We start from the raw sequence: 25,690 nt of genomic DNA on the forward strand, positions 1-25,690 counted from the left end.
ATATATATATATATATATATATATATATATATATATATATATATATATATATATATATATATATATATATATATATATATATATATATATATATATATATATATATATATATATATATATATATATATATATATATATATATATATATATATATATATATATATATATATATATATATATATATATATATATATATATATATATATATATATATATATATATATATATATATATATATATATATATATATATATATATATATATATATATATATATATATATATATATATATATATATATATATATATATATATATATATATATATATATATATATATACCACCACTAGCATTGCCAAGGGAATTAGTATGCTTGAACATAAAAAATAGAGACGATTTCTGTTTTAAACTTTAGTGGACTACACTTCCCGTTGGCGTTACAACACATTAAACACTTTGAAGAACAAATTCCGGAGATAAGTGTTAATGTGTTCTGCTATGTTAATGATGTCGGCCCGTATTTTAAAACTGAAAGCGTAAAACTAAATCATGTCGATTTAGTACTGCTGAAGGAAGGTGACAAATCGCATTATATACTTGTATTGAACAAGTCAAGGTAATTCTTATTCTTTCTTATTTGTACAAACATGATTTATCTAAAGTATTTGTTTCTCTTTACAGACTTTTAAGCATGCAGAAACGAAAACATAATGGTCGTATTTTCCTATGCGACTTATGTTAACGTCATTTTTCAACGGAGGAGAACCTTAATGGGCATTTCGAAAAATTCCAACAGGTAAAGAGGACGATGCCAGAAAAAGAGCAACAAAGACTCAAATTTACTAATTTCAAACGACAAATTACAGTTTCACATACAGTGTATGCGGACTTTGAATGCATTTTAGAGGATTGTAGTGTACAAAGTGGTAGCACTTCAAAGATGACATTTTTGAAGGAACATGTGCCAAGGTAATCAACCCGATGGATAGCTTGACGCCATTAGAGGTTAGGGAATTTTTAAAAGCAAAAACATGCCACATTTGCGAAGGTGACATTAACACTAGGGTGGAAAAAGAGATGAGAGATAACTGTCACCTCACAGGCAAATACAGAGGGCCAGCACACAACAGCTGCAACCTTCAGTATCAAGTATCCAATTTCATTCCCATTTTTTTCAACAATTTTTCAAAATACGATTGCCATCTTTTCATCAAAGACTTGGCCCACTTTGAGGGTACTACTTGTGTTATTGCTCAGAATAAGAAGACATATATTTCAATGTCTCACATAATTCCAATAGCTTCGAATTTATGGCTGCGAGTTTAGATACACTTGCTCGTAATTTGTCCGATGATGCCATTCACAATGTAAAGCAGCACTTCCCTGCCAATTTAAACCTAATGAAAAGGAAAGGGGTTTACTGCTACGACTATTTATCAAGTCATAGTAAATTAGACGATGATAAGCAGCCGCCCATTGAAGAATTTTACAACACTCTAAATGACACACCATCCACTGTGAAAGACTACACACATGCACAAAATGTGTGGAGCACAATGCGTTGTCAGACATTAGGTTAGGTTAAAGTGGCAGCCCGATTAAGATTCAGGCTCACTTAGACTATTCAGTCCATTGTGATACCACATTAACTAAAAGTACCTATTACATATGGGCACTTCTAGTTTTAACCGCTGAACCTTCTTGATTATTTTTCTTTGTTGAACCAACCAGATTGTTAGCAGACTGCTTAAGTTAACGTTTTCCAGATCCGCCAGTAATCTGAAGCTATATGCTCCTAAAAGTTGCTTGCGCTTTACACAAAATGCAGGACACTCACACAAGAGGTGTTTAATTGATTCCTTTTCCTCCGCATCATGACAGCTCATACAATAGTCATTATACTTCGCGCCTATAGTTTTTGCAAAATCGCCTATCAGGCAGCGACCCGTTATAGCAGAGATCAGGAGTGATATTTGACGTCTCGAGAACACTAGCATATCTAGTGTGCGGTTTAAGGTTAAATGGGGCCATATTTGTTTGGTGTCGTTATAGCCCTTGCAATTCTCCCATCGAGCATTTGCCATCATAACAGCCTTCTCTCGCAGCATGAGCTTGCAGGTAGCTAGGGGCATACCAACAGATTCTAGTTCCCCTGGAATATGTAAGGTAGGCCCTAGCCTTGCCAACTCATCCGCTTCGCAGTTCCCCGGTATGTTCTTACGGCCAGGCACCCATATTAGGTGAATATTGTACTGCTCAGCCATCTCGTTGAGAGATTTGCGGCAGTCTATGGCCGTTTTCGAGTTAAGGAACACAGAGTCCAAGGATTTTATTGCAGGTTGACTGTCTGAGTATATATTAATGCCAATATTTGTTGGAACATTACTTCTCAGCCAATTCATCACCTCTCTTATTGCCAATATTTCAGCCTGAAAAACACTACAGTGATTAGGTAATCTTTTCGCTATTCGAATTTCCAGATCTTTATAATATACTCCGAACCCCACTTGTCCATTCAATTTGGAGCCATCAGTATAGAAATCTATATATCTTTTATTCCCCGGGGTCTGTGTACACCACGCCTCACTGTTGGGAATTAGAGTTTCAAACTTTTTGTCGAAAAGTGGTTTTACCAGGGTGTAATCCACTACGTTAGGCACATCGGGCATTACTTTGAGGACCGAACTATGACCGTACATATTTTCCGACCACAGCGATAGCTCGCGCAACCGCACAGCCGTTGTTGCAGCTGACTGTTTGGCCAAAATGTCTAAAGGCAATAGATGTAGCATGACATTAAGGGAGTCTGTTCCTTTCTTACTAAATGCGCCTGAGATACATAAGCTCGCCATACGCTGCACTTTATCTAAACAAGTCGGTTTCTGAAGTGCCGGCCACTAGACTACAACAACATATAGCATTATAAGTCTAACTACTGCCGTGTATAGCCAATGCACAATTTTTGGTTTTAGTCCCCACTTTTTCCCTATTGCCTTTTTGGACGAGTACAAAGCTACCGTGGCTTTTCTCGCCTTCTCTTCAATATTAAGCCTAAAATTCAGCTTCCTGTCCAAAAGAACGCCAAGGTATTTTGCACACTCACCAAAGGGAATTTCAGTACCCCTAAGGAAATGGGCCTAACCGTGGGAGTTTTGCGATCTTTGCAGTACATGATTAGTTCTGTCTTTGCTGGATTTACACCAAGACCATTATCTTTCGCCCATTTCTCAGTCATCCGGGGGGCTCTCTGTATAATATCTCTGATTGTGGATGGGAATTTTCCCCTGACTGCTAGCGCCACATCATCTGCGTATGCCACCACTTTTATCCTTTCTTTTTCTAGGGAAACCAGAAGGTTGTTTATAGCAACATTCCAAAGAAGAGGTGATAGAACTCCTCCTTGGGGAGTGCCTCTGTTCACATACCTTTGTATGTTTCCTTGCCATAGTGTGGCTGAAATACGTCTTTTTGTTAGAAGTTCGTCTAACAGCCTAAGTATACCTGGATCAACATTCAAAGTTGTCAGTCCATTTAATATCGAGCTCGGATGGACATTATTGAACGCCCCTTCGATGTCTAGAAACGCCACGGTTGTGTATTCTTTGACAGATAGTGAGCTTTCAATAAAGCTGACTAGTTCATGCAATGCGGTCTCAGTAGACCTGCCCTTCGAGTATGCATGATGTCGTTTCGAGAGCAAACTTGAATCCACGCTAGTTCTAAGATACATGGCTATCATCCTCTCCAGGGTCTTAAGTAGGAATGAGGATAAGCTGATTGGTCGGAAATCCTTCGCACTCGAGGGGGAGGCTTTTCCTGCTTTAGGTATGAAGACGACTTTTATTTCCCTCCACTTTTCTCGAATATATGCTAAGTTTACACATCGTTTATATATCACCGTCAACCAGGGGATAATTCTTTCAGCCACTGCTTGTAATTCCGCCGGAGTAATTCCATCAGGTTCGGGGGATTTGAATTGTCCAAAGCTATTTAAAGCCCATTTTATTCTAGATTTCGACACAATTTCCTCGATAGGAAATGACCGCTGAGCCTTTGTTACACCACCAGAACATGGTTCAACCGTCTGATTTCCTGGGAAGTGTGTGTCCAAAAGTACCTCCAACGTCTCCACAGTGGACGTTGTCCACTTTCCCTCCGATGTTTTAATGAAACCTGGAGCGGTGTTAGTGGATGCTAGTACCTTCCGTAGTCTGGAAGCTTCTGACGTATTCTCAATACTGCTACAGTAATCATCCCAAGAGTTTTGTTGAGACCTTCTCAGTTTATATGCTCTCAGATTCATCTTGTAAGTGTCCCAATCCTCCGGAGCTCTTGTGGACTTTGCTTTGTTAAAGAGCTTCCTGCAGGATTTCCTCATATTACTTAACTCCGTAGTCCACCATGGCGGCCGAGTTTTTACCCTTGGCTTTCCTCTAGGGCAAGCAGCTTTCAGTGACATGTTGAAGGCCTTAGTAATCCGCTCCACTGCGTGTTCGATATCTTGCACAGTGCTCATATTTGTCTCTGGCATTTCCGGTACCATCAAATGGAACGATTCCCTATACCTATTCCAATCAGCTTTCCTAACATTTGGCGGAAATATGGTCTTTGAAGTACGAGCAGCCAATCTGAAACTGATGTAGCGATGATCTGAGAAGCTATGTTCCCTCAAAACTTGCCACTCAGATATCTTGTCATTCAGTTCCGGAGAGGTCAACGTGACGTCCAAAACCTCTTGCCTGTTTCTGGTGACGAAGGTTGGTGCATTTCCCTTATTGCAAACTACCAGGTTATTACGCAAAATAAACTCTATTAGCGACTCTCCCCTTGCATTAGTATCACTACTTCCCCAAATACTATGATGTGCATTTGCATCGCATCCCATAATGAGTTTTGTCTTTGTTTTTAGCGACTCCTCAACTAAGGTCCTAACGGCACAGGGTGGCATATCCCTATCATGTCCCATGTAGACCGAAGATACCCAATATTTGCATGTGGATATCTCTAGACTGGCTACGACAGTGTCTGCTTTGCTCAATGAAGGAAGCAGAAACAAGTTTAGTTCGTTTTATGCAAAAGTTTGAAACCCGGAGTGCTTAATTCACAGATCTTGTTCTTATATATGTATGGTTCTTGAATAAGAACTAAAGGGTGATTCTTTTGAGGTTAGGATTTTCATGCATTAGTATTTGACAGATCACGTGGGATTTCAGACATGGTGTCAAAGAGAAAGATGCTCAGTATGCTTTGACATTTCATCATGAATAGACGAACGATCTGCCACAACGTCGAATTTTCAGTGAATGGGCCCTAGAAAAGTTGGCAGAAAATCCGCTTTTTTATCGACAAATTTTGTTCAGCGATGAGGCTCATTTCTGGTTGAATGGCTACGTAAATAAGCAAAATTGCCGCATTTGGAGTGAAGAGCAACCAGAAGCCGTTCAAGAACTGCCCATGCATCCCGAAAAATGCACTGTTTGGTGTGGTTTGTACGCTGGTGGAATCATTGGACCGTATTTTTTCAAAGATGCTGTTGGACGCAACGTTACGGTGAATGGCGATCGCTATCGTTCGATGCTAACAAACTTTTTGTTGCCAAAAATGGAAGAACTGAACTTGGTTGACATGTGGTTTCAACAAGATGGCGCTACATGCCACACAGCTCGCGATTCTATGGCCATTTTGAGGGAAAACTTCGGAGAACAATTCATCTCAAGAAATGGACCGGTAAGTTGGCCACCAAGATCATGCGATTTGACGCCTTTAGACTATTTTTTGTGGGGCTACGTCAAGTCTAAAGTCTACAGAAATAAGCCAGCAACTATTCCAGCTTTGGAAGACAACATTTCCGAAGAAATTCGGGCTATTCCGGCCGAAATGCTCGAAAAAGTTGCCCAAAATTGCACTTTCCGAATGGACCACCTAAGACGCAGCCGCGGTCAACATTTAAATGAAATTATCTTCAAAAAGTAAATGTCATGGACCAATCTAACGTTTCAAATAAAGAACCGATGAGATTTTGCAAATTTTATGCGTTTTTTTTTTTTAAAGTTATCAAGCTCTTAACAAATCACCCTTTATATCTATGTCTCCTTTCATCAGGAGAACTTTTAAGGCAGCACAAGCGGCCTTACAATGGTGAAGATTTATCTGGAGGAACCGTAGAACCATCCAACCACCGTCACATCAGCCGCTTCAATTGAGTCATCAAGGGCTTCCTCTTCACAGATCTCGGTGACTTTTGCAACAAACCGCGGTTCAGCTTTGGTGAGGTTTGAGCCTGTAGAAACTTCCCGCATATGATTTTCGCCATAGTCTGCAGGTTTTATGTCTCCTTCGGCTTCGCTAGGAGATTTTTTCACTGCTGACTCTACCGGAGGCTTGTCCGTTTCGGAATCCTTTGGTTGATCGCTTTTGTATACCTTCATATGGATATCATGAAAGCCATAACTTACACGTCCTTGGGTCTGGGCTAGATGTGGCAGCGACTCTATGTTTAATATAAACACCGCATGTCGTCTTGGTCCATCCACCTCATCCAAACGACCAACCTTCCAATCGGCGGTTGGAAGATCTGGGTTATATTCTTTTAGTCTCTCTAGTATTGACTCAGGATCAGGAGCGTTTGCCGGTATCCATGCATGTGCTCTAGGTTTAGCCGGTATGTCTTTTTTATCGACTAACTCCAAAGCGGCTCCTTCCCCAACTTCACCAATTAGCATCAATGCAGCTTTAAAGCAATCCATAGACCTCTGGTTGGCAAAAGGTATTAACTTATATCGTCCTTGATACCATCCAGCATCTTGCCGTCGAGGACTTGGTCCGGGAAACTTTTTTCGCACCTCTGAGTAGACACCAGACATCGCGTTCTCAATTTCCCCCATTTTTGCCTTGGAATCATACCGTCCAATGCTCCTTTATTAATAATAGCCATCACAATTCCTTGAGCCCATTTTAAGGAATCGCTTTGCTTAGCCGACAACGTGCTTGGGTCGACTGATCCTAATTTCTTAAGGATAAACAAAGCATTTCTTCGTTCCTTGAATCTCTTTCGAGAGGGATTGCCTCCTTTTGATGTCGTCACCTTAGAAAAGGTTCGACTTGCCAAAGTGTCACCCCCAGTCGACCCGTCTACAGGTCGACTAATTGGGCCTGACTCTTGGTCGCTGCCCAAATTTATAACTTCAGTCGTTACCCGTCCACTGGGCCCTGAAGTTAGCAACCCAGTGGATGACTTTGAATTTCGCTGCATGGTGGTTTATTATTTCCACCACACGTGAAATTCGTAATAAGTAATTATTACGATGAAATACTCCGCTATTAGAAAACACGTCCGTTCAGTTCGACGGTTGAATATGTCAGACATTAAAAGACTATATGGAACTGTATTTAATTACAGATGTTCTTTTATTAGCTGACATATTCGAAAAATTTCGCACAATGTGCATTGACATTCATGGACTTTATCCATGCCATTATTTTACGGTCCCTGGTCTTTCTTGCGAAGCCATGTTGAAGTTAGTTACACGAACAACTGAACTACATCTTTTATTAGATAAAGAAATGCATAATTTCTGTATGAGGGGGATTAGAGGTGGAATAGTTCAATGTAGCAAAAGATATGTTCGTGCCAATAACAAATATAGGAAAAATTATAGAGAGGATCTAATTTTGAGTATCCTCATGTACATTGACGCCAACAATTTATTTGGGCTAGCCATGTCTCAATGTCTAAGACAGAAAGATTTCGAGTGGGTGAAGGGAGGTCCAGAATTTCTAATAAAATTCTTTTTTGATAATATATCTAAATTACCTGCCGATTCCAGTCATGGTTATTTCCTTGAGGTAGATCTCTCCTATCCTAAAGAAATCCATGACTATTTAAATGATTTTCCTCCATGTCCTGAAAACAAATTTCCTCCCAGATCCAAATTTAAAAAATTGATTTCAGATTTTGAAGATAAGAAAAAATATGTAATCCACTATAGAAATTTGCAGCAATGTTTAGATTTGGGTTTAAAACTTGAAAAAGTGTACATGATACTATCATTTGTACAAAGTGATTATTTGCGTCCCTTTATTGATATAAATAATAGCTATAGAGCCAAAACAAACATTGCGTTTGAAAAAGATTTTTTCAAATTATTAAATAATGCGATATATGGTAAGACCATGGAAAATGTTGAAAAACGGACAGATGTGAGAATTGTAAAGGTATGGGAAACAGTACACAGAAAAAAAGTGTCTCGTAAATTTAAGAAGATTTTTACAATAATTTATTACAAGAATTTTCCAGAATTTTAGTTCATTTTTCGTATCTTTAACGAAAATTAACTACTCGAAAGGAAATTTTACAAATTTTAAGTAGCAATCGTTTAGTTCATAGCCTACCAAATACGATGGAAATTTCCTTAAAAATTTTCTTAACTGGTAGTTAAAAATTCTTTCGTCATACTATAAAACTACTTTTACTTTCTAAATAATAAGTGCAATTTACTATAAGATTTTTTTCTATGAGAAAATATTTTTTTACCAAAAATGAACTTGAAAGTGGTTAGCAATTTCTTACTGACAATTCTTATAGTCAATAATTGTTGGTACAACATTTCTCAATGAAATATTTTTAGTTCATATGTAATTAAATTTATAGACATTTTCGTCAAAAATCATTTCATTTCATGAAGTTTTTGCTAATTTTAAGTTAAACGTTTCATCGTTCTTATACTGATATGCATTTAAGAGTATTGTTTTTAGAGTAAATTGTGGACAGATGCGATGAACTAATGCATAGTACAGAGATCTTTCTCGTCAAAGTGGAATATGTTTAATGTAAAGATGATGTTACTTGAAATTTTTTTGAGAGCGAGAGCATGCAATGCAATAATGAGAAATGGTAGCGAGTGATGGGGATGTTGTGTATATCTGAGTGTGGGGTTGTTTATATTTTTGTTCTTTCAGTGGTTTGTGTGTGTGTGTGTGTTTTTATTATTCGCGAATGGATTATTTGTCTGGATGAGGTATTGTTTTCAATGAAGGCACATGTGTTTTTGTTGTTGTAGAAATGTTTTTGTTTTGCTTGGTTTTGTTTGGCATGCTTCAGTTGTATAGTTGTCGTTGGCGTGGGCTGTTGCACCTTTTTAGCAAGTATGTGACAAGGGAATATAAAGGTATGGAATATTTTGGTTTTTTTTTGAGACATATATTGGTGTTTGTTTATTAAAACTTTTAAATGAAAGTTATTAATATTTTAGCGATGAGGTGTACAATGGCGAAGTGATGATTGGTAGCTTAGAAAAAAGTTATTAAGAATGTTCAATATTTAGGAAAAAATGCTGAAATGGAAAGTATATTGAAATTATTTTATCGAATTTAATTTTTATTATTCAATGTAAAAAATAAATATTCAATTTCAGAGTAACTCCAGATGAACTCCAGATTAATGTACACTCAGTAGGCCCAGGGATGTGTCAATTAGAGAACCAGCACTGAGTACGTGCCTCGCTACCTAATCTAACGCTGCTCTGGGACAAAAGTAAGATAGTAACTGCACCGACTAAGCAGACCTTTATATAATGCTGGTTACTACTTACTCCCTCTAAGCGCACAGCCGACTGACTGGTTTTGAAATTATCACAAGCCTTTTATAATAAAACAAGATCTCAATGAGTGAAAGCTATTTCCCACCACCAATGTTATTATCAACTCTCTTTACTTATAACAAAACAACATAGGCAACCAAGAGACAATAGCTGAGTGGCTACACAGAAAAAAAAGTGTCTCGTAAATTTAAGAAGATTTTTACAATAATTTATTACAAGAATTTTCCAGAATTTTAGTTCATTTTTCGTATCTTCAACGAAAATTAACTATTCGAAAGGAAATTTTACAAATTCTAAGTAGCAATCGTTTAGTTCATGGCCTACAAAATACGATGGAAATTTCCTTAAAAAATTTCTTAACTGGTAGTTAAAAATTCGTTTGTCATGCTATAAAAGTACTTGTGAAATGTAAAGTATTTTCTAAATAATAAGTGCCATTTACTATAAGATTTTTTTGTATGATAAAATATTTTTTTACGAAAAATGAACTTGAAAGTGGATAGCAATTTCTTACTGCCAATTCCTATAGTTAAAAATTGTTGGTAAAAAATTACCCAATGAAATATTTTTAGTTCACATGTAATTAAATTGATAGACATTTTCGTCAAAAATGGTTGATAACATTTCATGAATTTTTTGCAAATTTTAAGTTAAACGTTTCATCGTTCATAAACTGGTGTGCCTTTACGAATATTATTCTAAGAGTAAATTGTCAGCAGATGAGATGAACTAATGCATAGTACAGAGATCTTTATCGGCATATTGGAATGTGATTAATGTAAAGATGATGTTACTTGAATTTTGTTGTGTATACATGAGCGTGGGGTTGTTTTAATTTTTGTTCATTTAGTGGTTTGTGTGTGTGTGTTTGTTATTCGCGGATGGTTTATTTGGCTGGATGAGGTGTTGTTTTCAATAAAGCAACATGTGTTTTTGTTGTTGTAGGAATGTTTTGGCTTTGCTTGGTTTTGTTTGGCATGCTTCAGTTGTCATTTTGACTACGGCTGATTTCAAGACGCTATAATTTTCATCGTGAGCGAAAAAGTGAACCAAACTTGAGTTTTCTTATTCTTTTTTCTCATTCTTTCGGTCGAATTAGTATAACTTAAATTTACCATTTCCCAATAGACTAAAATACATTTTAAATCGAAAATGAAATTACGTGTCGTCATTTTGACAAATGATGACTGTCTACACGGATAAAAAAGACTGTTTTTCATATGTTTGGCTATAAACATTATATGTTTGGAACACAAATTTTTAAACACAATATTTTTGAGTGCAAGCATATAATGTTCATAAACTAGCATAACATGTTTGGGACATATATGTTAATATGTTAGAACATATTATGTTTGGGACATAAAATGTTTGTAAATATAATATGCTTGGATGCAAACATATATTAATTTAGAAATAGCCTATAAACATATATGTGTTTAGTAGCTTGGAGCGCTATTTAACAGGGAGCGATATTGAATGAAGTTGGTGGTTGTTGCTTGTTATTACAAAATTAACATTTTATTTTTCCTTGGGCAATTGATCAGCTACTTCTTTGATCCTTACAAACTGTGTGGTCCGCTGTTCGAATCCCCGTCCGGCAAAAGGTAAAATTAAAATAAAAAAATCATACAATTGAATAATTTCTTCTACAATGTTTGTATTACAGAAAAAGGTGCTAAGAACTAAAAAATCTCGTGGAAGTGAGAAAGATGTGGGGGAATATACAATTGGGCAGAAACAAAATTTTGAGCATTCAGGTCGAAAACCTATGTTGTTAGCACCTATATTACCTGTTTATTTTCATAATTCGTTATGATTGTAAATATATAAATAAATAAATAAAATTTTGAGCACAATATTGTTTGGGAGAATTTTTTTTAAGCATATTATATTTTTGGGTGCAAAATGCTTCCAGACATATTATATGTTCACATAATAACATATTATTTTTTGGAAGACAACATTATTGAATTTGGATGCAAAAATACAAAATGTTTGGGACTTAGACTACCCAAACATAAATTGTTTAGACCAATATGCTTTCAAACATATTATATATTGGAAGAGATCAAACATATAAATGTTTGGGCAATACCCAAAAATGTATATGCTTGAAGCAAAATATGTTTGGGAGTATATGTTACAGAAGCGATTTTTTGTGAGCGTGTAGGGTTATCAAGAATATTTGGTTTTTTATGCATATTATTATTTTTTTTCATTAAACTTTTTGAAAACCTATTTAATAATTTTATTTAATGTAAAAAATAAATATTTAATTTCAGAGTAACCCAAATAAATTTGGACAACTTTTTATATTTCCCCTCAGCGTATAATTATATAGAGAATTGGTAAGTTTTATATTAAAACTTTGGTTTTCTTTCAACTAGAATATATATTTTATTATATCCTTCACATCGATAACAACACAGTTTTATGAGTTTATATAGAATACTCCATTATTTCTCTAATTGTTTCAGGTACAAATTTTATGAGATACGTTTTCAAAAAAGAAAAGTAGAATTCCTACACCATTTGATAAAATGCCCCCAAATATGGCAAGTTACAAGCTAAAATGAAGAATTAAAAATTATGTTTCATTACATCGTGTTCATTTTTAACAATTTTCATTATTGTTTCCATTTTTTCCAGCAAGATATGTGAAAAAATTACCTACGATGAATAAAAAAAGGATAAGTCAAAATGTCCAAACAGCGAGTTCAAATGAACTACTCCCTGTTCCACGTGGTCATAATTTTTATTCTCAAAAAACATTGTATTAAGAGCTTTCATCATAAGTTTTTATAATAAAGGACTTTTGGTTAAAGAAATTTTAATTTTAATGTATGAAAATTTTCATAATAGTAAATCGGTTTGCTGTTCCTTTAATTATTTAATTTCTCTGTACTGTGGAATGATTGATTTAAAAATAGTTTAGTCGTCGACATTTTAAAGAGACTGTTAACCAATTTTTATTATCGGGTTTCCCACAAAATAAGCAAGTAAACCAAAATAATACTGACTTTTTAACTTGGTAGGGGTATATAAATCTTATGGTGTTGTAAAATTGAACTAAAATACAATGCCATAGATGAACTAAAATTTAAGAAAATTATAAATTAGACAAGTTGAAAAAAATCTTAAGGGCTAAATCATGGTCAATATTACTACAGTTTAGTTCATTTTGCAATGGAAAAGGGTTCACTGTTTTTTCAGTGTATGTTGATGGGTGATAGCTTTTACAATATACTCACTGAGTGATTGATCATTGTTACTCTATATGCTCTCTCAACATAATACCAGTATAAAAGAATAAACTCAAAAACATTAGGGTGGTTCTAAATGAAGTATGTAAATCAAAATGAAAAGAATTATTGACATTTTGCCGAATTCATGGCAAATCTTACAGCACTTAAATGAGAGCTCCAGGTAGTGTGATGATTCTGCACGAGAATGGACAATTGGATCTTCAAATCACGATTTTTACGTTCTACAGGGTTGGCTTGCGGGTGGTAAACCGGAGTAAACTGCTGCTGAATGTTAAGGCAAAACGCTACTTGCTGTATTATAGAAGAAATGAATTGTACTCCATTGTCGGTCTTCAAGCGTCTCGGAATACCAAATCTTAAGAAAACTTCCTCGATTAGAATTTGGCACATATTTCAGCAGTGGCTTCACGCAATGGAAATAACTCTACCCATCCATTGAAAAGCTTCATCGGTCGGAGGCAAAGGTCGAAATAGATCAACGGACAATACTTCAAAACGTTGTTTATGGCATGTAGTTTGAAGGAGGCCGCAGGGCTTCATATTGGATGCTTTGTAGCGTTGGCACTCCATACAAGATTTAACATGTTTCGTTATTTGGGTTCTCATTCTGGGCCAAAAATATCGTTTAGCAATACGGGTTCGTTCTATTCCATTGTGGCCAGCAGTACTGTCATCATGATAGATCTTAAGAATTTCTGCCCTTTCATGCTCCGGTATAACAAGTTGTGCTTCATCCGTATCTTCATCATTATAGCAATACCCCGTCATTTAATATGTATCCACGATTTATCCATCGTAGTTCATCATCATTTTTATTCTCAATTGATTCGATAATATCTTTTATGTATGCATCTTTCATTTGTTCTACACGAACGTCCGCTGCATTTCTGTGTGGAAAATCAATATGAAAAGATAACATTTGGACATCGGTTGAGTTGGGCTCACACCCTGTCGGTCTTGAAAGCATATCAGCTACAGAATTTGACTTTCCAGTAATATATTCAATTCGAAAATTGTATTGTTGTATTTGTAAAGCCCATCGTGCTAAGCGGCCTACAGGGCACTACATTGTAAGAAGCCATCGCTGATGGTCGGTCAAGAGTATAATCTCAGCTCCTTCAATATAACCTCTAAATTTAGAGCAGGCCCACACAATAGCAAGGGCCTCTCTTTCAGTTGTGGAGTAATTTCGCTCCGCACTGGTAAAGAGACGGCTTATATATTCAATGGGGTGTTCTTCGGAACCCTCCCCCTGGATCAAAATTTAAAATTAAATTAAATTTAGTGAAAATTTTATCTAAGTCTTTGAGATGATTTTCAAACGTGGGTGAGCATATGATGATGTCATCTAAATAAGCCAGTACAATAATCTCTGGGACTGAAACTTTTATACGGTCTATGAGACGCTGGAAGGTTGCGGGCGCATTCCGCAGCCCAAATGGCATTCGCGTAAAACGGTAGAGACCAAACGGTGTAATAAAACAAGTTTTATCACGGTCTTGTTCTGGTACAGCAATCTGGTGATAACCACTTTGCAAATCTAAAGTGGTCATAAAATTAGTACACTTTGCTGAATGAAGTAAATCGTCCATCCTGGGTAAAGGATACCTGTCCGGTTTCGTAATGGCATTGATCTTGCGATAATCGACGCAAACCCTTATACTGTCATCACGTTTCGGGACCATTACTACTGGCGACGACCATGAAGATTCGCATTCTTCTACAATTCCTAATTTCATCATTTTTATTATTTCAGCTCTCAGTTCTTTAGCCTTCATGAACGATAATCTATATGGGGCTGATGAAATTGGCAGGTGTTCACCCGTATCTATACGGTGTTCCACAAAAGGGGTAGCATCGATTATTTCCCCAAAAACACCCTCATGCTTTATTAGCAATTTATTTAACTGGGACTTTTCAAGCTCCGATAAATTTTGCCCGTCACAGTTCTTTAAAAATTTGTAATCCATCATATACAATTGTGTGAACGTCGGGTCATTGCTTGAAGACTTAGATTTCTTACTTGGGCGTTCTGGTGTGTCCCTCTCATGTAGTGGGAGACAGTCCTTAAAAATCGCATGTATAGAGTGAGGTGAATAATCAGAAGTTCTCACATCAGGTCCAAAGTATTCAAAATCGGATATATAATTTCTTGATTCCTCTCGCCTTCTCGCTTGAGGAGATTGTTCATTTAGTGCCTGATTTTCGATAATTGGTGAAGGGGCAGAATTTGGCACTACGACTCTATTTGCCACTTTTATAGTCTCTATGAGGTTCAGATCAAGGGGCCACGGTTCCGCAAAAACAAAATTAATATTCGGCTCACCTTCAAAGTACCAATATTTCTGACCCATGTTTAGTACTATACCAGCCGTTTCAAGAAAGTCTGTTCCTAACAACGTGCGATTACCTTGGGCGTTAGGCAAAATGACAAATTTCACATCAAAAACTCTTCTTCCAATTTCCATTTTACAAATTGTATACAAACATTCTTGAACCGATCTACTACCATCAGCAAGAGAAATTTCCATACGTAACTTACTGTATGTACAACCATGAAAATCCATAATCTTTTTCAAGTTATAACTCGCGACGCTGATACCGGTATCTACAAAAACCCTGGCCTGGAACACCAAACATTTTGACACAAATCATAGGAATTTCGCTTCCTCTTAAGCTCGTAGAAATATTATTGAAATACGCCACTCCTGGTCCATTTTTATTTGTTTTCCTTTGGTTTACAATTTGGACAATTTGCCTTTACAACACCTGGAGCATTGCAGCCGTAACAAGCCAATTTTGGCTTTGAAGTAAAGCTCTGAGCAGTCGCAATTGCATTTTGACGACCCTCTTCTTCGACTTTCTTCTTTTTAAAACACTCTTCAACTTTATGCCCTTTTCTATGGCAAAAATGAACATCGAACCGATCCACCTGTCTTATGTTTGAAATTAACAAGATCTGTGCGCTCTGCGATATTATTTTCCGCCTCTCGAGCGTCTTTTAACAGATCATCGAAACTTGATACCTTGTGACGGAACACCCTGTCACGGATTTCCATATTTAGCATACCAAAAATAATATCTATCTGATCATTTTCGGTTAGTGTTCTTGGCAGCTTTGCAAATAAGGCCCTTTTCTTTCTAATGAAAACGTCGGTAGCTTCGCCTCTCTGTTGCTTTGCCTCGAATATATCAGCGTATATGCGCCACGCTGGTTTTTGAGGACAGAACGAATCCCGTAGCATCTTCCCAACATCTTCGAACTTTTTTGCCTTCCCTTTTACTCCAGTCCACCATTCCGAAGCATCCCCCTGCAGTAGCATTGGCATACCATTGATTGCGTTTTCATCACTTACGTTCTCTACTGCTTTAAATGTGGTTATAGCCGATATGAATTCCTCCACCTTGGATGGGTCACCATCGCCATTGTAACGTGCCGTACAATTAGCGAATGAGCCGGTCTTTACATTAGCGGCCACAACGGTCCGCATCATCTTCTCTAAAGCTTCAGCCGTAAATGTGGTCATGTCTCGCAATCTTTGACTCCTTCGGGGTGATTCCATACAATTAAAACAAAATCCCAAAATTTCCTTTTGATTTGTACGACAAATTTTCTACCAATCCTTGTCGGATTTTTACCTCGATGTACAATTCACCAAACCAATCAAAATTCTGCCTTACAAAATTTCCAAAAATGTTTTCCGCAGATACAAATAAATTCCAAATAATTTACAAAATTCTGCGACACGCCAACTTGCCAACAGAGAATCAAAAATTCAAAATTTTCTTCTCAAAATAATTTTCAGATTTTCTTCGTGGATAAATTTTCTCCAAATAATTTTCAAAATTTTCCTGGGTAGGTAAAACCTTGTTGGGCGCCAAATTGTATCGATGGGGTTACCCTATGATGCCTTCCAGACTTGAAACACAACAAAATGGATTTCATCGATAATAAAAGTGTCGGTTTATTGAATAATAACTTGTAGAAAATTGTTGATGTTATTATAAAAAACGATTTAATGTACACTAAGTAGGCCCAGAGATGTGTCAATTAGAGAACCAGCACTGAGTACGTGCCTCGCTACCTAATCTAATGCTGCTCTGGGACAAAAGTAAGATAGTAACTGCACTGCACTAAGCACATAGACCAATTAAATATAAGACATCTCAAATGAATTCACAGAGCTGTAGTTTGTCTGCACACCGTAGAGGGCTCTTTTTCGTCTGCAATTGAGTGATTTTTTAATTTGGCTTTATTTTTGTTTTCTTTCCTTTGTTCTCTTGATGAAACACAAAATATTGTAAAAGCTTATAAAATTTTATCCATTCACACCTTTTTTGTAATGCAAATTGGCTGATTTGTACGGTAATTCTCGTTTTCCAAAAAGAAATTGAGTCACTTGACTGCGCAATTGAGTGGAGTGACTGCGCTCTGCAAATAAACAAAACCATGGTGAATTCACTTGAGATGTCTATACATTCCTTGGTCTATGCTAAGCAGACCTTTATCTAATGCTGGTTACTACTTACTCCCTCTAAGCGCACAGCCGACTGACTGGTTTTGAAATTATCACAAGCCTTTTATAATAAAACAAGATCTCAATGAGTGAAAGCTATTTCCCACCACCATTGTTATTCTCAACTCTCTTTACTTATAACAAAACAACATAGGCAACCAAGAGACAATAGCTGAGTGGCTATGTCGATGGGTGATAGCTTTTACAATATACTCACTGGGTGATTGATCATTGTTACTCTATATGCTCTCTCAACATAATACCAGTATAAAAGAATAAACTCAAAAACATTAGGGTGGTTCTAAATGAAGTATGTAAATCAAAATGAAAAGAAATATTATTTCATGCTAGTTATAACTAAATGAATGAATTCATGTTCATTAATATTATTAAACAGGCAAAAGTTATTGTAACTAATAATATCATGAATAGTATAATAATTAATAATGTAAATATATAGTAATTCAATAAGTAATAAGTGGAAAATAATATATATTCTGCTACAATATTTAATTTCCGAGTAACCCCAAATGAATTTCGATAACTTTTTAATTCAGCGTACAATGTAATGGAGAATTGGTAAGTTTTATATTAAAACTTTGGCTTTCTTTTAACAAGAATATTTATTGTACTATGTCCTTCACTTCGATAACAACACACTTTTATATATTACTTAATTCATTATTTCTCTAATTGTCTCAGGTACAAACTTTATGAGGTACGTTTATCTAAGAAAAGTTGAATTCCTTACACCATTTAATAAAATGCCCCCAAATATGGTAAGTTATAAGCTAATTTAAAGAGCTAAAAAATTATATTTTATTACATGTTAATTTTTAACAATTTTCATTATTCCTTCCATTTTTTCAGCAGGATATGTGAAAAATATACTTACGATGAATAAAAACTAAGGAAAAGTCAAAATGTCCAAAAAGCGAGTTAAAATAAACTACTTTCTTGTTCCACGTGGTTATAATTTTCATTCACAAAAACATTGTATTAAGAACTTTCATCATAAGTTTTTGTAAAAAAGTACTTTTGCTTAAAGAAAGTTTAATTTTATTGTATGAAAATTTTCATAATAGTAAAACGGTTTGTTGTTCCTTTAATTATTTAATTTCTCTGTGGAATGATTGATTTAAAAATAGTTTAGTCGTCGACATTTTAAAGAGAGTGTTAACCAATTGTTATTATTGGGTTTCCCAAAAAAATAAGCAAGTAAACCAAAATAATACTGACTTTTTAACTTGGTAGGGGTATATTAATCTTATGGTGTTGTAAAAATTAACTAAAATACAATGTTATAGATTAACTAAAATTTAAGAGAATTATAAACTAGACAAGTTGAAAAAATCTTAAGGGCTAAATCATGGTCAATATTACTACAGTCTAGTTCATTTTGCAATGGAAAAGGGTTCACTTTTTTTTCATTGTAGGACAAAGAAATAGTGCTGTGAAATTGATTTCTAGACCAAATTTCAATAGTCTAATTCACTTTGGCGAAAATGTGGTCGCCATACAAATGAATAAAGAAGAAATTGTATTAGACAAGCCTGTACAAATGGGGTTTGCCATTTTAGAAATTTCTAAGCATTTTATGTATGGTTTCTACTATGGATTTTTGAAAAAAAGTTCGGAAATGATGTGACTTTAGCATACACTGATACCGATTCAATGGTCATCGAATTCATAGGTAGGGACTTTTATGATTTGATACATCCGATCTACCTCCAAATAATAGATTCAATTTCCCTATTGAAATGAGAATTCGGGGAGAATAATGACGGAGTTCATAGGGTTGAGGCCGAAAATGTACTCCATGAAAGCAGAGGATTCTGCGGAAATAAAAAATCTAAGGGCGTCAAAAAATCTGTGTTAAGAAAATACACGTTTGAAACGTTTCGTGATTGTCTTTTTAACAAAAAGAATTTAAATGATAGCATGTTAGTTTTTAGATCTAAGAAACACACTGTTTTTACGAATAAAGTTATTAAAGTAACTTTAAGTTATAATGATGACAAAAGAAAAATTTGAGAAGATGGCATTAATACCTATGCATGGGGTCACTTTGCGATTGCAAATGAAGCATAGCATAGCTAGTAATGAAATCGACTAGGAGTCTCTAAATCCAATGGTGTTTGATGTTAGTTTGAATGATATTCAAAATCTTGACTTGGCATCAATAAATGATATAGACGACTTGAATCTGGATTTTGTCGAATAGAATAAATATAGTACTGAATTATTAAGTATATTCATTAAGTCATTGTAATGTAAAAGAAAAAAAACATTATTTATTTATTTTTTTAAATTATTTAATGTAATTCTTACTCTATTAACTAAGCAAATCTTATGTAAATAATATATATATTTTTTATATTATAATCATGCAACTATGCCAAAAAAACATAATAATAATAAAATGATAAAAAAAACATAATTCTTTTCCTAAATAATTTTTCGGACAACTGCAGTCAAAGGTGTGTATTCCATCAGTCGATCATATAATATAAGACAGTAGGCATGAGTATTTTGAGGGATTAATTTACTCGTTTCAATCTCGATTTTGACATCGATTGGTCCATGCTTTATCATTTCATTTTGATGGCTAACATCAATGACTATTATTGGCGATTCCTTGAACTTTGCAAGACTTAAAATTGGATGTGACTCCCTTTGATAATAGTTTTCTTGAAATTTCGTATACATTTCGTAGAGTATGGCGTATCGATTCTCATCAAATTTTAAATTTAAATCATCATATGGGTAGGTCTCCGAGTTCAAATGAACTTTTATATTGGTTAAATTACAATGAGCAAACTTTCCTTCTTGTACAAATGCAAACAAAATGAAGCGTGGTCTCTTCCTGTTCAGCGACAACTTAACATTCAAATTGCACTTCATCTATCCAAAGAATGTGGGGTTAAAATGACAATCCCAACTTAGAAATGTAATTGGTAATGACGTTCCATCGCGCACTGTTTTCATAACTTTTACTTTCATTATGTCAGAGAGGTGAACATGGGGAATCCTCCACATCACGTTGGTGATGGTTAAATTTAGATTTTCTTTAGGATCCGATGAATAGCATGCTTGGCTATCACTAGTACTTCGCAGAAGTATAAGGACGTGTTTGCTATGCAAGATGATTTTATGAAAGTCTTCAGCAAAACCGAGTAACATCTTCAATGGAACATAAAAGTTGAATGTGTTTACGGATATATCCTCTAAAGAACTCCATCCTGCGTTTAGAAGCATATTACTCTCAAAACTTGTTAGAGATGCAAAATTTTTTATTGTATTTGATATTCCAAGATATCTCGATCGATCAATTTCAATACCATTAAGCTCGTATCGGATTTCATCAAACATGTGTGCTACACAATTGTTTTTCAAACGAGCATTGATTGCTCTTTCTCCACTGGCCACTGTTATGATACCCTCTATGTAAATAACTTTCAGTCGGTAATACATACAAATATTGGTTTTGAATAGTTATTCTTATTTCATCATTGTTTTTCAATGAGCGAATATATGGGACATAACTATGATAGTCTTTTTTCGTAATATTTTCATCTGAAAAAGGCTTTTCGGACACATTAAGAATTTCAGACATTTTGTTTTAAACGAAGGTTGAGAGATTTTAAAAATTTTATATTTTGCTTAGTTAAAGTCAGTAGTCTGCGGTTGGCGGTTTGCACTTGAGTGTTTGCCTTAGACTTTCCGTTTATGTTTTTATTATAAATAATCATCTGACAGCTGGCCTTAGATGAATGCGTAAAGTAATTTCCTCTCCGCGAAAATTTATTATTCTTTTTTCCTGATCTACAATCCACACTTTAAGTGAACTGCTTTCTTTGACGTTAACAGGTAAATAAAGTAAATTTCTTGGTATCTCGTCTATTTTATATCCTGGGGAAACATTTATTGCAAATTCATGAATAGTATGCACCGGTAAATTAGTCATGAAGGCACCGGATGTAATATTACATTGAATTTGAATTGCATTCACTCTCATAATGTTCACGGGAAGGGATGACTTATGTATATATAGATATCGTCGATTATTTTTCTTTATATATATATAATAATAAAAAATTCAAAACGTGAAATTTATTGAGCCGTTTGCTTGCTGTAGGCTCTGGAAATAAAAGAATGCAGAAAATTTCCGCAATTTTTTTTTCAATGCATTATATGTTTTCGAAAAAAAAAATTATATACGTTTGCATATTTCTTATATATTCTTGGAACAATAATATATATATATATATATATATATATATATATATATATATATATATATATATATATATATATATATATATATATATATATATATATATATATATATATATATATATATATATATATATATATATATATATATATATATATATATATATATATATATATATATGTGCATGTGTTTCTACTGTATTCAAGAGTTATGTTGATGTTGAGAAACCCGGCCATTTGGGATACTTGGTTCTTTTCAATTCCTCCTCATAAAAACACCCCTTAATGGGGTGCCCCTGATAATCTTCCAATATGTATGTTACTGTATTTGTGACTTTGACTAATTTAATACGGAATATTTCTGTACTGAAATTAGGGGTATACCCCTGTTCAAATATATTTTTATATTTGCTGATTTTTACAAAATCACCCACTTTGTGCATGTGTGACTTGAATATTTTTAGATTGCTATATACGGTATCGAGTAACTCTTGTTCGTTTTTTGAATTTACTTTGTATGGCGCCATTTTTATTGTACGATGTCTTGTTCTATTGTATGAATATACTAACTTTTTGTAGATTTCTATCCACTTATAATTTCCATTGAATGAAAACTCGCGGAACATTTTACTTTTTTACTTTTTAATATGTGATTGAAACGTTCAACAATCGATGCCTTCATTACACTATATGTAGAGTAGTCAGCGGTGCCAACGATTTTTGACGATTTTTCGTCCTTTTGACGATTTTTGATGGTAAATTTGGCCTCTGACGATTTGACGACGATTTTAAACAACTTAGTTATGAGATGACGATTTTTGAAAATGCTCGACTCAAGTGCTTCCTTTTAAGGGGTTTTATGCCAATTTGACGATTTTTCAAAGTGATGTAGTTATAAGTTGACGATTTTCATAAATTGTAATGTAAACATGTTATTTTGGATCTCAATAATGACAATTTATATGTAGCTTGCTCCCAGCCGTCTCCAATGTAGAAAGAAATTTCAAAGCAATCAATATAAATAAACATAAAATTCGAAATCCCTTTGAAGCCTAAACATTGCAAGGTATTCTTTTGTCTAAAAACTATTTAAAGCGAAATAATTTTGATTGCTATGAACCCAGTTTAGTTAAATTCACTTTATTTATTTATTCATTACCGGTAATAGTAATAATAACAAAAATTATACATGAGCAAGTAATAAGGATTTAAATTCGCTTGGAGAATAGGAAATTTTTCTGTCAAGAAAATTTTGTTAAACAATGTAGTACATGTGGTCACAATCAGATATATTACTTTAATTAATTAAAAATTTATTTCAATTAATCGTCGTTTAAAAAACTGGAAACTATGTGACTCACTTAGAGATTTAAATGGCATTATTCATGTAACTAAAATGAATAAAACCACTTTTTAATAACAGCTTTATCGTGTATACAATATATGGATGCCTCAGATGTTTGAATGAAACTTTTATTTTGTTCCTAAATCTTTTTTTTTCAACTGTTTTATGAGTGACGATTTTTTGACGAATTCTTTGGGATGAATTGACGATTTTGACAAAAAATATTTTTAAAATTGACGATTTTCAGCCCAAAACAGTTGGCACTACTGAGAGTAGTGGTTAATGTGATATTTTCCCATTAACTTTGCAAAGCTTTTATTGAAAAACTCCCCACCATCATCGGTTTGTAAGTTCTTCTTTCAATATTTTATAAAATGCCGCAGTGACGTCATTCGCATATTTAGTTTTTGTTGCTTCAGCCCAGGTATATTTGGAGAATGTATCGATAACTGTCAATAGAAATTTATGGCCGCTATTTATTCTAGCGTAATTTCCCATTTCAACTAAATCCGCCCGCCACAAACCATCAATCCCTTTCATTATGACTCTACGGCGAGGAAAGTTTTTTCGCGCTTGAGCATGAATTTCATTTACGATTCCCCTTCTCTCCATGATCAATCCTGTTTGTTGGATATGAATGTTGGTGAGGGATACAATTTACTAATAGCCTCAAAAATGTTTTCTAGTGAGGTCTTTAATTCCGAAGTCTGTTCCCGCGTTTTGTAAAATTCCACGCTTAACTCTTTTTTGAACAATTCTTGTGAACGTGTGATTTGTGCTTGTAAATAAGCTTTGTTGACTTCGTCTCGATCTTCTGCCGGCGCACTCAAATTTTTAATATTTTTAGTTTGTAATCGAGGTTATAATGCCGGTCAAAAGTAATTCCCAAAAAATTTTGAGCATTTCTTCTTAGAATTTCCGTGTTGGAGAAGTGTCCGAAGTTGTCGACGCTCATCTTGATAATAATATGCCAAAACAAAGGTTAATAAATTATATTAACCTCTCTATATTAACCGCTCCTCTATAATTGATACTATTTCATTACTATAATTAGTATGACCTGCATTTTGCGGTGCAATCAACAGCTTGAGACGTAATCTCTTTTATGTGCATTCGTATTTAACAATATTTTCTTATAGATTTCCAATTCAGACTTATCATAGTGTTGTGGATTTTTATAAAAAAGTTCAAATAGACCTGGGGTGCGACCCCATCTTTGATTTCCTATAATAATTTTATCATCAGTCAAATGAAGATCGCTATTTCCAAACTTCCCAACACCACCACTATCTTTATGCGGACCGAAACATTTATCCAGTTTTTTGTTGGTTTATAAGGTGTTCAGGTCATACAAAACGTCTTCATCTTCCGGTTGTGAATAGCAATGGTCATCATCATTATTATCACCATAATCATTATCGTCATCATCATTATAATCATTATCGTTTTCAACTTTTGCATTTTTTAAGGATGTCGATAACTTGTTATTTTCCTCTATTTTAATTTCCTTTTTCGGTGCATGCCCCTCAAAATGAGTAGGTTGTTTTTCATATGACATTTTAAGAATTCTTTCAATGGTACTGTCAATGGTTTAAAAGTACTTTCAAGCTGTGTATTTCACCATGCTTTAACGCATCAAATTTTCATCTAAGAATTTTTCTTCTCTTTACGACTTGTTTTAAAGTATTTTCATCCATTATTGCGTCTGCTTTAAATGAAATGTTTTTCATTACTAAACATGTATATAGGTATCGAAACCTTTTCGTCCTTCGTTAATTTCATCATCCTTACTTATTGTTAAAAATTGATACTTTTCTTTCCAACATTCACGACATAATTCTTTGAATTTTTCATATGACATGTCACTCACAACATTATCATCGTAAAATTCATCTCATCTGGTTTAAAAATTATAATAAAATTCGCATTATCTCGAGCTAAATGTTTTGGAATTCGCGTGTATGTCTGACACAAATAAAAACAATCTATATTCTTATGTTTACCCATACAAAAATAAGCACGAATATTATTTTGCTTTTCACAAGCCACATCATCGAAAATCATTAATGAGTTTGGCTTAGCCGCATCTCATGATAACACATCACTATTGTCGGAAAAAGTGTACAGCCCCATTCCCTTTATAGGCTTTAAGAGAGTTTTCAAATATTCATATTTTGGTTGGTATAGCGATTTCGAATACAGATATATGTTCTCAAATTTTAGTCCGTTGGGACTCTATATTAAACTAGTTGTTTAATGTCAAGATTTGAAAATAAGTGACGTTTTGTGAAAAGCAACTGTAAATTCTAACGGAAAAAAATTTCTAAAACAAAATTTTCAAAAGTGTTGACCTCAAAGTGATTTTCTCTTTTTCTTGTAGACCTCCGTTTATTTATCAAGACCTCTCAACGAGTACAACAAAGAGACTTCAATTCTCCACACTCGCAAAAAAAGCAACGGAGTAAGTACAATCACTTTTACTTTCCTCTTCATCCCGATTTATTCACTCTCATCGACTCATTTGTTTACATATTGGCGAATCGGTAAATTGAGTTGCCAGATCGGACCTTTTTTGAAATTTTGCGGGGACATTTTTGGAAATTTTTTTATTTGAAATTTCTCGAGTTTTTGATAAACTTTCAACATACCAACGCCAGTTGACCTATAATATTGACATTTCGTGGGATTTTTTCGATTCTTTTTAATTTCGACCTACTTTTTCAAA

At 34.5% G+C, this 25,690-nt stretch overlaps 1 protein-coding gene and 1 long non-coding RNA gene across 2 annotated transcripts; both read right to left on the bottom strand.

Moving 5' to 3' along the window:
• Window positions 1–15,767: 15,767 nt before the first annotated feature.
• On the bottom strand, window positions 15,768–16,394 carry LOC142224920 (activity-regulated cytoskeleton associated protein 2-like). Its single transcript, XM_075294698.1, has one exon. The coding sequence runs from the start codon at window positions 16,392–16,394 to the stop codon at window positions 15,768–15,770; it is 627 nt and encodes a 208-aa protein (XP_075150813.1).
• A 409-nt stretch (window positions 16,395–16,803) lies between these two features.
• On the bottom strand, window positions 16,804–17,409 carry LOC142223622 (uncharacterized). The gene is made up of 2 exons (XR_012718831.1): window positions 17,371–17,409; window positions 16,804–17,299 (listed from the first exon to the last, which is right to left on the bottom strand). It is a non-coding gene; the product is annotated as an uncharacterized LOC142223622 (long non-coding RNA).
• Window positions 17,410–25,690: the final 8,281 nt, after the last annotated feature.

This window comes from Haematobia irritans, chromosome 2 (assembly GCF_050003625.1).
Source record: "Haematobia irritans isolate KBUSLIRL chromosome 2, ASM5000362v1, whole genome shotgun sequence".
In the NCBI taxonomy this organism is placed as follows: Eukaryota; Metazoa; Arthropoda; class Insecta; order Diptera; family Muscidae; genus Haematobia; species Haematobia irritans.

What these genes read in the sequence shown, in the direction of transcription:
- LOC142224920 (XM_075294698.1), bottom strand. Translation starts at nt 16,394, where the DNA reads ATGACCACATTTACGGCTGAAGCTTTAGAGAAGATGATGCGGACCGTT.